A 16993-nucleotide genomic window follows, 5' to 3' on the forward strand; every position below is an offset into this window, starting at 1 on the left:
TGCTGGCCCGAAGGGCCGAATGGCCTACTCCTGCACCTATTGTCTATTATCTTTTGCATCACCATTCAATATGATCATGGCTGATCATCCAAAATCAGTACCCCGTTCCTCCCCATATCCCATGATTCCGTTAGCCCGAAGAGCTAAATCTAACTCTCTCTTGAATACATCTCTCTTGAGCATCAAATGGGTCTGCCTTTGGAACTGGATATTAAAAGCAAAATAGAATGTAATGCCGCTATTATGAATAATGTGATAATATAAACAAATTTATTTTTCAACACCAGCTCACATCACGAAAGATCAGAGGGAAAATCTCAGCACTTAAAATGCATATAGTGAGACTGGAAAATGAAAGGGTAAATCTAAAATCTAGTGTCATTGAGATAGCAAACAAGTGGGTGTTAATGTAGAAGATTTAAAATCTGTGGAAATGACAGAAACATTTTGTCATGTTGACAAAAATATTTTAGTCAATCGACAATTACCATTTTCACTCTTAACCCTGTGGGGTTTTGTCTGATAATACTTTTCAGTTTCAGTTTTAGTTTATTCTCACATGTACCGAGGGGACAGTGAAAAGCTTTTGTTGCACGCTAACCAGTCAGCGAAAGACAATGGGTGGTCATGGTGGCGAATGCAGCGCCGGAGAGCCGGGTTCGATCCCGACTACGGACGCTGTCTGTACGGGGTTTTACGTTCTCCCCGTGACCTGCCTGGATTTTCTCCGAGTTCTCCTGTTTCCTCCCACAATCCAACGACGTACAGGTTTGTAGGTTAATTGGCTTGGTAAATGTAAAAATTGTCTCTAGTGGGTGTAGGATAGTGTTAATGTGTGGGGATCGCTGGTCAGCGTGGACCCAGGTGGGCCGAATGGCCTGTTTATTGCCTGGGAAAAAACAAACCCATGCTGACTATTGCTAATCAGCCCTTGTCCATCCAAATGCCTGTATGTCCTATCCCTCCGAATACCCTCTAGTAACTTTCCAGCTACAGATGTTAAGCTCACTGGCCTATAGTTCCCAGCATTTTCCCTGCAGCCCTTATTGAATAGAGGCACAACATTTGCCGCCCTCCAGTCGTCTGGCACCTCTCTTGTATTTAAAGATGACACATAAATGTCAACCAGGGCTCCAGTAATTTCCTTTCTAGTTTCCCCCAATATCCTCGGATATATCTGATCAGGCCCAGGAGATTTGCCTATCTTCATACACGACACCACCTTCAGCATCTCTTCGACCGTAATACTGACTGCTCTCTAGACACTTCCACTAACTGCCCCAAGTTCTGCCGTCCTCAATAGGTACAGAGGAGAAATACTCATTGAAGACCTTGCCCATCTCCTGTGGCTCCACACAGAGGTGACCGCTTTGATTCCTGATTTTCAGAATAAAAGGACGCACCTTTAGAAAGGAGATGAGGGGGAATTCCTTCAGTCAGACGGTGGTGAATCTGTGAAAATCATTGCCAGTGACAGCTGTGGAGGCCGCCATTAGGGTATTTTTAAGTCAGAGATTCTTGATCGGTACAGGTGTCAAAGGTTATGGGGAGAATGCAGGAGATTAGAGTTGAGAGGGAGAGATAGATCAGCCATGATTGTTTGGCGGAGTAGACTTGATGGGCCGAATGGCCAAATTCTGTTCCTATCACTTATGAACTTATGAATCGTGTGAAATGTTATTGGGGGAGGGGGGAGTGGTGATGTAAAATAACCATAGTATAAACCATGGCCATCCATGGTCAAATTGAATGGGTAGTCCAGAATAATTTGCTGAATGGATTCGCCATGCAATTTCCTATGGAAATAAAATGCAATCAAATTTAACATTTTTTTATTTTAGAGTTAACCTTCCAGTCTCATTATATGCATCATAAATGCTGCGATTTTGCTTCCAATCTTTTGTGATATGGTTTAGTTTAGTTTATTGTCACATGTACCAAGGTACAGTGACAATAAGACTTTGCCTTCCATCACAGTGAGGAGGTGTCGGAGATTCACTGTGATGGGTGTTTATGTAAGCTGTGTTAAGTGTGGGTCTTGGGTTTTTTTTTTGTAATGTAAAAACTGTAGAAAATGCAATTTCGTTCAAACCAAGTTGTTTGAATGATAATAAAAGGCATTCTATTCTATTCTATTCCACAGTGAAAAGCTTTTTGTCACGTGCTATCCAGTCAGCGGAAAAACTATACATGATTACTATCAATCCGTCCACAGTGTACAGATACAGGATAAAGGGAATAATGTACAGTACAAGATAAAGTCGAGTAAGGTCCAATTAAAGATAGTCCGAAGGTCTCCAATGAGGTAGACGGTAGCTCAGGACCTCTCCAGAGTTTAATTTAGTTTAGTTTAGAGATACAGCGTGGAAACAGGCCCTTTGGCACATTAACACTATCCTACACACACTACGGACAATTTTTACATTTACCAAGCCAATTAACCTACACACCTATGTACGTCTTTGGAGTGGCTTAGGTGAGACTTGGCTTTGATTGTGCTGCTGGCCTTGCCAAGGCAGCGTGAAGCTTAGATGGAGTCAATGGAAAGGAGGTTGGTTTGTGTGATGGTCTGGGCTTCATGTGCAATTCTCTGCAATTTCTTGCAGTCTTGAATGGAGCTGTTTCCAAACCATACTTTTGTAAGTAAAATACAGCAGACCGTGAAAATTTAAAATAATACTGAAAATGCCATAACTATTGACCGGGTCAAGCAGCAACTGTGTAAAGAGAAACACTGGCCAGACTTCATCAGAGCTTATTCATCAGTTCTAATGTATGGTCATCAACCTGAAGCATGAAATTAACTTCTCTCTCCACGGATGCCACCTGACTTGCTCAATATTTACACCATTTTCAGTCTTATTTTAGATGTCCAGGATACCACTGTCTTGAGTAATTGTAATTGTAATTGTAATTGTAATTCAAATTTATTGTCATTGTCTCAATTTGAGACAACGAAATGAATTTCCCTTACAGGCAGTATCATTAAAAAAAATCACAAAGAAATAATAAAAATAAATAATAAATAATTAATAAAACATATTAAAAATAAATTTGAAATTGAATTAAAATTTAAAAAAAAGCACAAACACTGAAAGTCCACGACACAACATAACATAAATGGCACCAAGGTATTTACACCATTTTCAGTCTTATTTTAGATGTCCAGGATATTACTGTCTTGAGTTGAGTTTAGTTACGCATACCGTGGTACAGTGAAATGCCTTTGTTGCGAGCTAACAAGTCAGCAGATAGACAATATACGTGATTACAGTCAAGCCATCCGCAGTGTACAGATATATGATCAAAAGAATAATGTAAATCATTTTTAGTGCAAGATAAAGTCCAATCAAAAGATAGTCCGAGGATCTCCAATGCGGTAAATAGTAGCTCTGGACTGCTCTCTGGTCGTTGGTATTTTCCATTGAGGGTCATATTTATTTCAAAGTTCACCTTGGGGAAAATATTGATTGTAACAGAAGGCCTGTCTTAAAACGGTCAGGCTGAGGAAGGATCTCGACCCGAAACGTCACCCATTCCTTCTCTCCAGAGATGCTGACTGTCCCGCTGAGTTACTCCAGCATTTTGTGTCTATCTTCAGTCTAAATCAGCATCTGCAGTTCCTTCCTACATAAAATGGAGGATACATGCCTTCTGCAGGTATCAATTTTCAAAGCCAAAAGAGAAGGATTAATACTGTGGGGAGAGATGCACATTTTTAACACTTCATTAGCAGCTAATACCAGATAAATATTAACGTAACCAATTTTTTTTGTGCAGTTTGAGAGTAAATAAAAAGCATTTTGTGAGTTTTGACCTCTGATACATCCAGAATCTTAAGAATTATAGCGACACGGGATAATTTGTACCATTGTTTCCATGACAACTCTCTTAACAGAGCATCTCGGCACAATATTTGTAACCATGCTATTTTTCTTTCACATTTGTGCATTCAATTCCCTCTTGAAGGACAGATTGGAACTGAACTCAATCCCATCAACAGTCAGCACATTCCAGATTCCAATCATCACCGATGAGAAAAAGTGTTTTTCCTCGTGTCGGTCTTAATTCGTTTTTGTGTGCTCTCTATTCTTTAAACATATAAAATTCTTAAAGGATTGGACAGGCTGGATGCAGGAAAACATTTCCCGATGTTGGGGGGAGTCCAGAACCAAGGGTCACTGTATAAGAATAAGGGTTAGGCCATTTAGGACCGAGATGAGGAAAAACTTTTCACCCTGATAGTTGTGAATCTGTGGAAGGCAGTGGAGGCCAATTCACTGGATGTTTTCATGAGAGAGTTAGATTTAGCTCTTAGGGCTAAAGGAATCAAGGGGCATGGGGGGAAAAAAGCATGGACGGGTATTTGGAATTTTGCCTGCAATTCTGGTCACTTCATTGCCAGAAGGATGTGGAGGCTTTGGAAAGGGTACAGAGAAGTTTCCTGAATGATGCCTGGATTAAGGGGTGTTTTAACGTTAGGGAAAAGTTGGGCAGACATGGAAAGGTTTCTCTGGAACACTGGAGGTCGCGGTGAGAATTGATAAATGTATTCAAGAGAGAGTTAGATCTAGCTCTTAGGGCTAACGGAATCAAGGGTGTATGGAACGTGGTGCTGATTCTGAATGATCAGCCATGATCATATTGAATGGCAGTGCTCGCTCGAAGTGCCGAATGGCCTACTCCTGCACCTATTTTTCTATGTTTTTCTATGTTTCTGACCCCCTCCACCAAAGGGAAGAGCTTCTCACAATATAGATCCATCATCATTTCGTGCCTTAAGAAGGTTACCATTGCTCCCAACAGTCCACCATCCACACCTTGTCTGCCCAGGAACTATCAATGGTCTCAACAGACTTTAGACTCTACTTTAGACTTTAGAGATACAGTGCGGAAACAGGCCCTTTGGCCTACAAGGTCCATGCCGACCAGCGTTCACCCTGTACACTACACACTGTACTATCCTACACACTATGAACAATTTTACAATTTCACCGAAGCCAATTAACCTATAAACCTGAAAGTGGACACAAAAGCTGGTGTAACTTAGCGGGTCGACACGAAACGTCACCTATTTCCTTTTCTCTGGAGATGCTGTCTGACCCACTGAGAGATTCCAGCTTTTTTGTGGAGGAAACTGAAGATCTCGGAGAAAACCCACGCGGTCACAGGGAGAACGTACAAACTCCACACAGACAGTCGGGATCGAACCCTGGTCTCTGGCACTACAGGCACTGTAAGGCAGCAACTCTACCGCTGCACCACCGTAGTACCGCAGGTGTTGGTGAAACCAGTTATAGAAACCAAAGTTTCTACTAGAGACTAGAGAAAGTTGCAACTAGGGAGCAGTCCTGAACTGCTATCTACCTTATTGGAGACCCTTGGACTATCTTTGATCGGAATTTACTGTCTTTACCCTGCACTAAATGTTATTCCCTGATCATGTATCTATACACTGTAACGGCTCGATTGTAATCATGTATTGTCTTTCCACTGACTGGATAGCACGCAACAACAGATTTTTACTGCACCTCAGTACATGTGACAATGGTCACAATTAAACGGAACTAATCGGACTTTGCTGGACTGGAACAAAATGACCATTGGGACTATATTGACTACTTTTGTAACATTGTCAGCGTCCTTTACGTGGCGACTCTTTGCATACTTATATATTGTACGCAAAACTAAGAATTTCACTGTACCAAGTACATTGGACCAAATGCTGGCAGGTGGGACTAGTGCAGTTGGGATATGTGGGCCAGTTGGGCGGAAGGGCCTGTTTCCACACAGTATCACTCTATGACGTCTGATGAAATACCAGTCTGACGAAGGGTTTCGGCCCGAAATGTCACCTATTTCCTTCACTCCATAGATGCTGCTGCACCCGCTGAGTTTCTACAGCATTTTTGTGTACCATCACTCTATGACTCCATGACTCTAAGTGCATGTGACAATAAAGCATCAGCATCATCATCATCATCAATTTAGTTCTATTCCATCACCATGCTAGAGTTTTTTTTTCTATCAAGTATAATCCTTTTCATACATTCTGCACTTCATGGTTATAACAATATCAAAAACAGAGAGATGTTGTAGTGAGTACAAAATCATCGGCACTCTATGTTTCAGAGACCCTTCAGATTGTGTAATGGTATTATCAAAAAACAATTCCTTGTTAAATGTCCGTTACATGTATAATTAAATATTCATGGTAGTGATACTAAATGATTCTGAAGCCATCATTGAATTCTCTAAGGTCTTAGTAAAATGGATGAGTGAAATGATTGTATGAAGTTCAAATTGACAGTGGAGATTCTCCAAAACATGGATTTGTTGTGCCAAGTGGGCATTGTCTACCCTGTAAATGCAACATGAAAGTTCAATTATAGTTGTAACAAATACAATACAATACAATACAATACAATACAATACAATACAATTTATTTGTCATTTGGACCCCTTGAGGTTCAAACGAAATGTTGTTTCTACAGTCATACACACAAAAAAGAACCAAGACACAACACAATTTACACAAACATCCATCACAGCACATCTCCTCCTCACTGTGATGGAAGGCAAAGACTTATCTCTCCCCTGCACTTCCCATTCCCCTCCCGATGTCAGAGTCAAAGTCAAAGTCAAAGCCCCCGGCGGGCGATGGTAATTGTCCCACGGACATTTACGCCGCGCCAGGTGATGCAAGGCCACGCTCCGGGTCTTGTTGTTGGAGCCCCCGGCGTGCGCTAGCAAAGTCCCGCAGCCATTACAAGCCACGCGGACGGTGATGTAAGGCCCCGCTCCAGGTACTCTTCAACCCCGCAACTCGGGCGGGAGAAGTCGCCATTGCGGAAGCTCCGAAAAGCGGTCTCCCAGCAGGGACCCGCGGGCTCCCGGTGTTCCTGTCTGCCAGACCTGCGGTAAGCCTCCGAATCCCCGGGGTCAGGTCGCAGCCGAGCGCCACCACCGCTCCTCCCGCTCCGAACTCGGCCAGCTCCGCAACGGTGAGTAGGTCCGCAGGCTCTGTGACTGGAGCCCCAGGTCGTTCCTGCTGGAGGCCGTTCCATGGTGCTAGGTCCCAACGACAACGGAGACCCGACAGAGAAAAGGTCGGGTTCTCCGTGCAGGGGATAAATTTTTTAAAGTTTCCCCCACTCCCCACACACATACCCACACCCATACACAAAAAAAATAATAAAAACTACATTCAAACGAGCCAAAAAATAATAAAAAGACATACGGACTGCAGAGGCCGCACGACATAAATGAATCTATGAGAACTGGAAAATACCATTGCAGTCTCGCAAGGTTCAGGAGTTTAGAGATACAGCGCGGAAACAGGCCCTTCGGCCCACCGCGTCTGCACAGACTTTCACACTTCTATACTTTTTGCCCGATGGGAGAGGGGAGATGAAGGAGTGGCCATGGTGCGACTCATCCTTGATTACGCTACCGGCCTTGCCGAGGCAGCGTGAGGTATAAATGAGGTCAATGGAAGGGAGATCTGATGAAGGGTTTCGACCTGAAACGTCGCCTACTCCTTTTCCCCATTGATGCTGCCTTACCCACTGAGTTTCTCCACTATTTTTTGTCTACTTTCAATGGAAGGGAGGTTGGTTTGTGTGATGGTCTGGGTTGCGTCCACAATTCGCTGTCATTTCTTGCGGTCCTAGATGGAGCTGTTCCCAAACCAAGCTGTGATTCATCCCGATAAAATGCTTTCCGCAGCGCATCTGTGGGTGTCGGGTATTGAAGGAGATTGCCGGCTGGAATATTGCATTCTAAAATGTTAATGTTTCCTTTCAGGATGTTTGATTACCACGGCCGTATACCTCCACCTCCCCGCGCCGTCATACCGATCAAACGCCCGCGTATCGCCATACCCGTCACACGCAGAGGCAAGGGTGGTTTCCCCATGAAAGGAGGTCCACGATCTACGATCACAGGGACGGCATCCGTGGGACCAAAATGTGAGGCAATGCCGTGATTGAATGTCCTCGGCTAATCTCTATTTCTTTGAACGTCTTCGATGAATTCATACGTTTTTTTAAATTGTGTATTAGCAATCAATGGCACCCCTTCCTCTCGATTTGTGAGATTGTTTAGGTGACAACTGCAAGATTTAGTTTAGCGAGAGAAACCCTTCTCTCCTCTGGAGAGAAGGAATGGGTGACGTTTCGGGCAGAGACCCCTCTTCAGACTTCAGTCGACCCAAAACGTCACCCATTCCTTCTCTCCAGAGATGCTGCCTGTCCCGCTTCTCTCTTGCAAAGCTGTACGCCTTTAGAGTGCGGGAAGAAACCGGAGCATCTGGAGAAAACCCGTGCATTCACGGGGAGAACGTACAAACTCCGTACAGACAGCACCCGTAATCATGATTAAACCCAGGCGCCACCGTGCCCGCCAACTATCTATGTTCTATTAGATTTTACTCCAATTAATATACCCGGGTATAGTTGTAAGATAAAAGATGGTCTTAGAATCATGCTCGGCACAGACAGTGTGGGCCAAAGGGCCTGTTCATGTTCTGTACTGTTCTATGTTCTCTGTTCTATCTACAACCCTTTGTTCTATTGTCAAAAGTCTAATGAGTTGATGGATAAATGGTTAGTCTCAGCAGTGGCAGCATATGGCTGGAAAACCTTTGTAAATGATTTGCAGCACAGCAATTAAATATAATTTGCCTCCCATTCTTTCTGTGCAAAAGCAATCTCAAAGTCTAATGCATATTATATCTCCTGGGATGTCCCAGGACTAACATGGGAGGAATAAAGGAGCTGTGGGATAGGAACAGGGCAACATTGGATCAGCCCAGCGAGATATAGGAAACATAGAAACATTGGAAATAGGTGCAGGAGTAGGCCATTCGGCCCTTCCAGCCAGCACCGCCATTCAATATGATCATGGCTGATCATTCAGAATCAGCACCCCGTTCCTGCTTTCTCCCCACACACCCTTGATTCCGTTAGCCCTGAGAGCTAGATCTAACTCTCTCTTGATTACATTTATCAATTCTCACCGCGACCTCCAGTATTCCAGAGAAACCAATCCATGTCTGCCCAACTTTTCCCTAAAGTTAAAACACCCCTTAATCCAGGCATCATTCAGGAAACTTCTCTGTACCCTTTCCAAAGCCTCCACGTCCTTCTGGCAATGAAGTGACCAGAACTGCAAGCAAAATTCCAAATGAACGAAAGATATGCAAAAAAGTAACAAATGTTAAAGGAAACAGGCCATTGTTAGCTGTTTACTGGAGAAATAATGATTTTTCTAACTTCAAGTAACCCCTGCATTCCCTCTCTCTCCATTCCTCCCCCACCCAAGTCACACCAGCTTTTCGATCTCACCTAGTAAACAATGGCCTGTTTTCTTTATCATTGTTACTTTTTTGCTGATCTTTCATTAAATTGTTCTACATCCCTCTACATCATCGTCTCTATCCCTCGTTTCCCTTTCCCGTGACTTTCAGTCTGAAGAAGGGTCTCGGCCCGAAACGTCACCCATTCCTTCTCTCCTGAGATGCTGCCTGTCCCGCTGAGTTACTCTAGCTTTTTGGAGAAAACATAGAAAAACATTGAAAATAGGGGCAAGAGGAGGCCAATTGGCCCTTTGAGCCGACACTGCCATTCATTGTGATCATGGCTGATCATCCAAAATCAGTAACCCGTGCCTGCCTTCTCCCCATATTCCTTGATTCCGCTAGCCCCTGGAGCTCTATCTAACTCTCTTTTAAATTCATCCAGGAATTGACCTCCACTGCCTTCTGTGGCAGAGAATTCCATAAATGTTGTGCCTATCTCCGGTTTATTCCAGCATCTGCAGTTCCTTCCTGCACACTGGATCAGCCGGACATGTAACATCTGAGGGCTTGACCCAATTAAAAGAAAGTCAGGCAGCTAATAAGATTCTTTCACTCGAACACCACAAAGACATGGAGTGCATGGACAAACATAACACTGGATAATCGTGAGGGTTTAACTGAGATTAAGGTGCAGATTAACCAGCGTTTCATGAAAAAGGAGAGGTTTTGAGGGCTCAATGCCGGTTATCTTGCTACATTCCAAATTCTTGTGCAGACCCTACAATTAGATTACATAGAGATTACATAGTGTATAAAATCATGAGGGGAATAGAGAGGGTGAACGCACAGAGTCTTCCTACTTAGACGGTGTCCCACTTAGGCGATATTTTCGGCAACTGTCACAGTCGTAGCAGGTCGCTGAATAAGCGGTGACTGGACCCCCCCATGACAATGTCTACAACAAGCTACGACAACCTACCACCTAGTCAACGTCAAGCTATCGCAAGCTCCTGACAACTAGTCACCCATTTGGACGTCTACCTATGACCACGCCTACGACTACTTACGACAACCAAAGTCAACCTACGTCCACCCGCGACAAGCTGTGGCAAGCAACGAAGGCAATTCACTCACCGGTACCTGTCGCCGGTTGACGCAGGTTGACGTAGATTGACAGAGGTCGTCGCCAATGGAATTCACCGAAGTCAGCATCCGGTAGCAACAACCAACGTCACCTGCCGACAACCTACGACAGCGCCTACAACAGGAGAAGCTACGTCAAGTCCACAGTCGCCGAAAATGTTTGAACATTTCAAAAATCCGGCGGCGACCAGAAAAACGTTACAACTCTTTAGGAGACTTGAGGAGACTACTCATAACAATACAGGCGTTACCCCATGACCATGTGGTGACAGCCTAGTCGCCTGTAGTCGCCGGAAAAACCGCTGATGTGGGACAGAGGCTTAAGGGAATCAACAACCACAGGGCATAGTTTTAAGGTGAAAAGGGAAACATTTAATAGGACAAGAATACCCTACCTTGCTTCCTGCGCTCTACTCAATACAAAGCTATAAAAATGGGGAGTTGAGCAAGATATCAAGGTAAGTCAATAATATCATTAAGTCAACCCCAAAAGATATACTGATTGCATTTGGAGCAGTTTTGTTCACCTTGCTACAGGAAGGATGTTGTTAAGCTGGAGAGAGTGCAGAGAAGAATTACAAGGATGTTACCAGGACGAGGGCCAGCGCTCTAGGAAAAGGTTGGGCAGGCTAGGTCTTTAGTTCTTGGAGTGTAGGAGGCTGAGGGGTGATCTTATAGAGGTCATAGAGGTCATAAGGGATAGGAATGGAATTAGTCCATTTGACACATCAAGTCTACTCCGTCATTCAATCATGGCTGATCTATCTCTCCCTCCTAACCCCATTCTCCTGCCCTCTCCACATAACCTCTGACACCCGTACTAATCAAGAATCTATCTATCTCTGCCTTAAAAATATCCACTGACTTGGCCTCCACAGCCTTTTGTGGCAAAGAATTTCACAGATTCACCACCCTCCGACTAAAGTAATTTCTCCTCATCTCCTTTCTGAAAGAACGTCCTTTAATTCTGAGGCTATGACCTCTAGTCCTAGACTCTCCCTCTAGTGGAAACATCCTCTCCACATCCACTCTATTCTGTATGTTTCAATGAGGCACCTCTTCATTCTTCTAAACTCCAGCAAGCACAGGCCCTGTGCCGACAAACGCTCGTCATAGGTTAACCTACTGGGATCATTCCTGGGATCAAAGGTGTATAAGATCATGATGGGGAATAGATAAGGTGAACACAGGGTATTTTACCCACAATAAGGGAATCAAGAATCAAAGGATGTAGGTTTAAGGTGAGAAGGGAAAGGTTTAATAGGAACTTGGGGGGAAAACTTCTTCACACAGAGCGTGATGGGCATTTGGAATGAGCTGCCAGAGGAGGTAGTTAAGGCAGATACTATAACAGCATTTAAAAGACATTTGGATAGGTACATGGATAGGAAGGGTTGAGAGGAACATGGGCTTGGAATGTCTGGAATGCATTGCTGGAGTGGTGGTTGAGGCAGATACAATACTGGCATTCAAGAGACTTTTAGATAGGCACATGGATATGCAGGGAATGGAAGGATGTGGATTATATGCAGGTAGATAAGAGACGGAGGTGGCATCATGTTCGGCACAGACATTGTGGGCCGAAGGGCCTGTTCTTGTGTCTTACTGTTCAATGTTTAATATTCTATGTGCTTCTTCAGTGCTGTGTCAATCTGATCTCTCATCTGCTGAAGCGCACATGTTGGTTCTCCATACAGATGAGTTCTGAATTATAAATCACACCCATCTCTACGCTGCTAGACTGAACAGTTGCCTGACAGGCTGCACTGGTCAACTATGCAACAGTCAAGATAAATGGTTTCATTATATCTGCCTGTCAGTGTGTCATGTTATATCATAAGTGCTATGAATAGCAAGGATGGAATACTTTAAAACATCAATTCCCCCATTGTGTGTCAAACGTTGATGCGAGGAACTGCAGATGCTGGGTAGTACACAAAAGGACACAGTGTGCTGGAGTAATTTAGCCGGTCAGGCAGCGTCTCTGGAGAACATGGATAGGCGACGTTTTGGATCAGGTCCTCCTTCAGACGTGGACCAAGGAACTGAATTCAAAAGGCAAGATGATAATGAATGTTCTTGATCGAATGTCGCATCAATGAAACTCTCGCCAATGGGTATCTAGGTAGGTTTCCGACCCGAAATGTCACCTGTCCATGTTCTCCAGAGATGCTGCCTGTCCCGCCAACGCTTTGGGCCTTTTTCAGTGTCAAATGTTGTTGACATTTGAATCATCTTTTGGCAACTTAACATCAAGTCAAGTCAAGAGAGTTTATTGTCATGTGTCCCAGATAGGACAATGAAATTCTTGCTTGAAATAACGTTGTATTTATATACAGCTGTTACCTATGTTGATGCTGTGATAGAGTCATAGAGTGATACAGTGTGGAAACAGGCCCTTTGGCCCAACTTGCCCACACCGGCCAACAATGTCCCAGCTACATTAGTCCCACCTGCACACGTTTGGTCCCTCTCCCTCCAAACCTCTCCTATCCATCCATCGAAGGACATTATTGCCATAGAGGGAGTGCAGAGACGGTTCACCAGACTGATTCCTGGGATGTCAGGACTGTCTTATGAAGAAAGACTGGATAGACTTGGTTTATACTCTCTAGAATTTAGAAGATTGAGGGGGGATCTTATAGAAACTTACAAAATTCTTAAGGGGTTGGACAGGCTAGATGCAGGAAGATTGTTCCCGATGTTGGGGAAGTCCAGGACAAGGGGTCACAGCTTAAGGATAAGGGGGAAATCCTTTAAAACCGAGATGAGAATAACTTTTTTTCACACAGAGAGTGGTGAATCTGTGAAATCCTCTGCCACAGAAGGTAGTTGAGGCCCAGTTCATTGGTTATATTTAAGAGGGAGTTAGATGTGGCCCTTGTGGCTAAGGGGATCAGGGGGTATGGAGAGAAGGCAGGTACGGGATACTGAGTTGGATGATCAGCCATGATCATATTGAATGGCGGTGCAGGCTCGAAGGGCCGAATGGCCTACTCCTGCACCTAATTTCTATGTTTCTATGTTTCTATGATCAGAATCATTGACATGAGACAGGGCCAGAAGCAACATCACACTTTACGTAGACACAAGCGGTTGCAGACCATACAGCAGTGGGGAAAACAGAAACCTGAATCGAGAGATTGAAAGAGACACAAGGAACTGCAGTGCTGGTTTACAAAAAAGGTCACAAAGTGCTGGAGTGACTCAGCTGTCTGAATAAGGGTCTCGACCCGAAACGTCACCTATTCCTTGTTCTCCAGAGACGATACCTGACCCAATGAGTTACTCCAGTACTTTGTGTCTATCTTTGGTATAAACCAGCATCTGCAGTTCTTTATTTCTACAGGTCAGACAGCATCACTGGAGGTGATGTTTCAGGACGTTCTTCAGAGCGATTGTAGTTGGGGGAGAAAAGTGGAAGAGAGTTAGGGGTTGGACACAGACCGACGAGTGATAGATGCAGGTGAGGGGGAGGGGAGGGGGCGGTTTGATTGGCAAATGGTTGATTCAAGACTAACGATGAAAAGACACTATGCTGTATGATAAGGAGATTAGAACTGAAGAGGTATTGAATGCAGAACCACTAAAATGTGACACCAGATGAAGGGATATAGATGGAAGAGGGTAGAGGGGAAGCTGAAAGTGGGACGGGATTGTAGGAGAAATAGGTGTGAATTCAGGGGCTGGACTCAGGGAAGATGGTGAAGGGGGGGGGGGGGAGGGGGGGGGGGGGGTGGTTTCGTTGTTGGTTAGTTACCTAGAATTGGAGAATTCAATGTTCATACCATTGAGTTGTAAACCACTAAAGTGGAATATGAGGCACTGTTCCTTCAGTTTGTGGGTGGCCTCATCAGACAATGGAGGAGGCCCAGGACAGAAAGATCAGTATGGGGTTGGGAAGGGAAGTTAAAATGGTTAGCAACCAGCAGATCCAGCAGGCCTTGGGAGACCGCGCAGAAGTGTTTGGCTAAAAGGTCACAAGGACTGCACTCAGGTCATAAGGTCATAAGGAATGGGAGTAGAATTAGGACATTCGGCCCGTCAAGTCTACTCCGCCATTCAATCATGGCTGATCTATCTCTCCCTTCTAACCCCATTCTCCTGCCTTCTCCCCATAACCCCTGGCACCTGTACTAATTACAAATCTATTTATCTCTGCCTTAAAAATACCCACTGACTTGGCCTCCACAGCCTTCTGTTGCAAAGAATTCCACAGATTCACCACCTTCTGGCAAAATAAATGTCTCCTCATCTCTTTTCTGAAAGAACATCCTTTAATTCTGAGGCTATGACCTCTAGTCCTAGACTCTCCCTCTGGAGGAAATATCCTCTCCACATCCGCAGTCTTGCAGATGTAAAGAAGGCCACATCAGAGTGGGCTGCTAAGGTCACTGGGTGGATGTGAGGTGATGGGGTGGCACGGTGGCGCAGCGGTAGAGTTGCTGCCTTACAGCGCCAGAGACCCAGATTTGATCCTGATCCACGGGTGTGGTCTGTGCGGAGTTTTACGTTCTCCCCGTGACCTGCGTGGGTTTCCTCTGGGTGCTCCCAAAGAGCGTGGGAGAAAACCCAAAGGTGAGCAGCTCCTTCGTGCCGCAGTTGAACCAGCGACCTAAGGATGACTATGTTTCCACTACAATCCTCCACTACCAACTGAGCCATCAAAGGAAAGCTCAAGATTGCAGCAGCTGCAGTTCTTTGCATTGCCATCTTACCTCACCTCATTCCAGCCTCGTTTCACTTTCCTTTCCTGAAGAAGGGTCTCGACCCGAAACAGTACCCATTCCTTCTCTGCAGAGATGCTGTCTGTCCCACTGTTACTCCAGTATTTTGTGTCTTTCTTTGGTTAAACCAGCATCTGCAGTTCCTTCCTACACACTTTTATATATTGATTCTTCCAACATCCTCAGAGTTCATCAGTTATTTTAATTTAAATTTTATGTCACTGTGATTGAATGGTCTAGATATGAAAGAATTATTCAGACTATTTAAATTCATAGAATAGTACACAGCTTTTCCCAATTAATTAACTGTCATCTTCAAGACTGATCTGAAAGCTTTCAAACGTGATCAAAGGAAACAGAATTGTTGAATGCAGAATTTATTATTGCATTCCTCATTAATAATACAAACCTGTTGCTATCTATTATTATCTATTCAGTTATTATTATCTTCTGCAATTGTACAGGGCCCTAGTGAGACCACACCTGGAGTATTGTGTGCATTTTATGTCCCCTAATTTGAGGAGGGACATTCTTGCTATTGAAGGAGTGCAGCGTAGGTTTACAAGGTTAATTCTCGGGATGGCAGGACTCTCATATGCTGAGTGAATGGAGTTGCTGGGCTTGTGTACTCCGGAGTTTAGAAGGATGAGAGGATATCAAATTGAAACATATAAGATTATTAAGGGTTTGGACACGCTAGAGGCAGGAAACGTGTTCCCGATGTTGGGGGAGTCCAGAACCAGGGGCCACAGTTTAAGAATAAGTAGTAAGCCATTTAGAATGGAGACGAGGAAACACTTTTTCTCACAGAGAGTGGTGAGTCTGTGGAATTCTCTGCCTCAAGAGGGCGGTGGAGGCAGGTTCTCTGGATACTTTCAAGCGAAAGCCAGATAGGGCTCTTAAAGATAGCGGAGTCAGGGGATATGGGAAGAAGGCAGGAACGGGTTACTGATTGGGGATGATCAGCCATGATCACATTGAATGGCGGTGCTGGCTCGAAGGGCCGAATGGTCTACTCCTGCACCTATTGTCTATTGTCTATTATTAGATAAATAATACAAACACAGCTCCACTGACATTTCCATTTATTGAGTAGATTTATCTAAATAGATGAAATGAATGCCAGTTTCAATTTAGTTATTGCGCAGTTATTAATCAGCTACAAGTGAACTTCCGTGCAGATGTTGGGCGGCTTGGTGGCGCAGCGTTAGACTTGCGGCCTTACAGCGCCAGAGACCCGGGTTCGATCCTGACTACGGGTGCTGTCTGTACGGAGTTTGTCCGTTCTCCCCATGACCTGCGTTGGTTTTCTCCAAGATCTTCGGTTTCCTCCCATACTCCAAAGACGTACAGGTTTGTAGGTTAATTGGCTTGGTATAATTGAAAATTGTCCCAAGTGTGCGTAGGATAGTGTTAGTGTGTGAGAATCGCTGGTCAGTGCAGACTCGGTGGGCTGAAGGGCATGTTACTCTAAACTAAACTAAGAGTCCCAAGATAGACTCAAAAAGCTGGAGTAACTCAGTGGGACAGGCAGCATCTCTGTAGAGAAGGAATGGGTGATGTTTCGGGTCGAGATCCTCATTCAGATCTGTCTGAAGAAGGATCTCAACCCAAAACATCACCCATTCCTTCTCTCCAGAGATGCTGCCTGTCCCGCTGAGTTACTCCAGCTTTTTGTGTCTACCCACACCAACCTTTCTATCCTTGATAGTGACAAACCAGAAGAAGAGCACCTCATATTCCGTGTTGGTAGCTTACAACTCAACAGTATGAACATTGGATTCTCCAATCACTAGTAATACCCCTCCTACTACCCCTATCT

The 16993-nt window shown here is 44.4% G+C and overlaps 1 protein-coding gene across 2 annotated transcripts in view; it reads left to right on the plus strand.

Annotated features, from left to right (window-relative positions):
• LOC129696145 (RNA-binding Raly-like protein) overlaps nt 1-16993 on the plus strand; it is a 772459-nt gene that overhangs the window by 706082 nt on the left and 49384 nt on the right. For both annotated transcript variants that reach the window (XM_055633661.1, XM_055633662.1), the window contains one exon: nt 7807-7970. In XM_055633661.1, the coding sequence (XP_055489636.1) occupies nt 7807-7970 (164 nt within the window). The remainder of the gene's footprint in view (nt 1-7806; nt 7971-16993) is intronic.

The sequence above is a fragment of the Leucoraja erinacea genome, chromosome 4 (genome assembly GCF_028641065.1).
Source record: "Leucoraja erinacea ecotype New England chromosome 4, Leri_hhj_1, whole genome shotgun sequence".
NCBI classification, from domain to species: Eukaryota; Metazoa; Chordata; class Chondrichthyes; order Rajiformes; family Rajidae; genus Leucoraja; species Leucoraja erinaceus.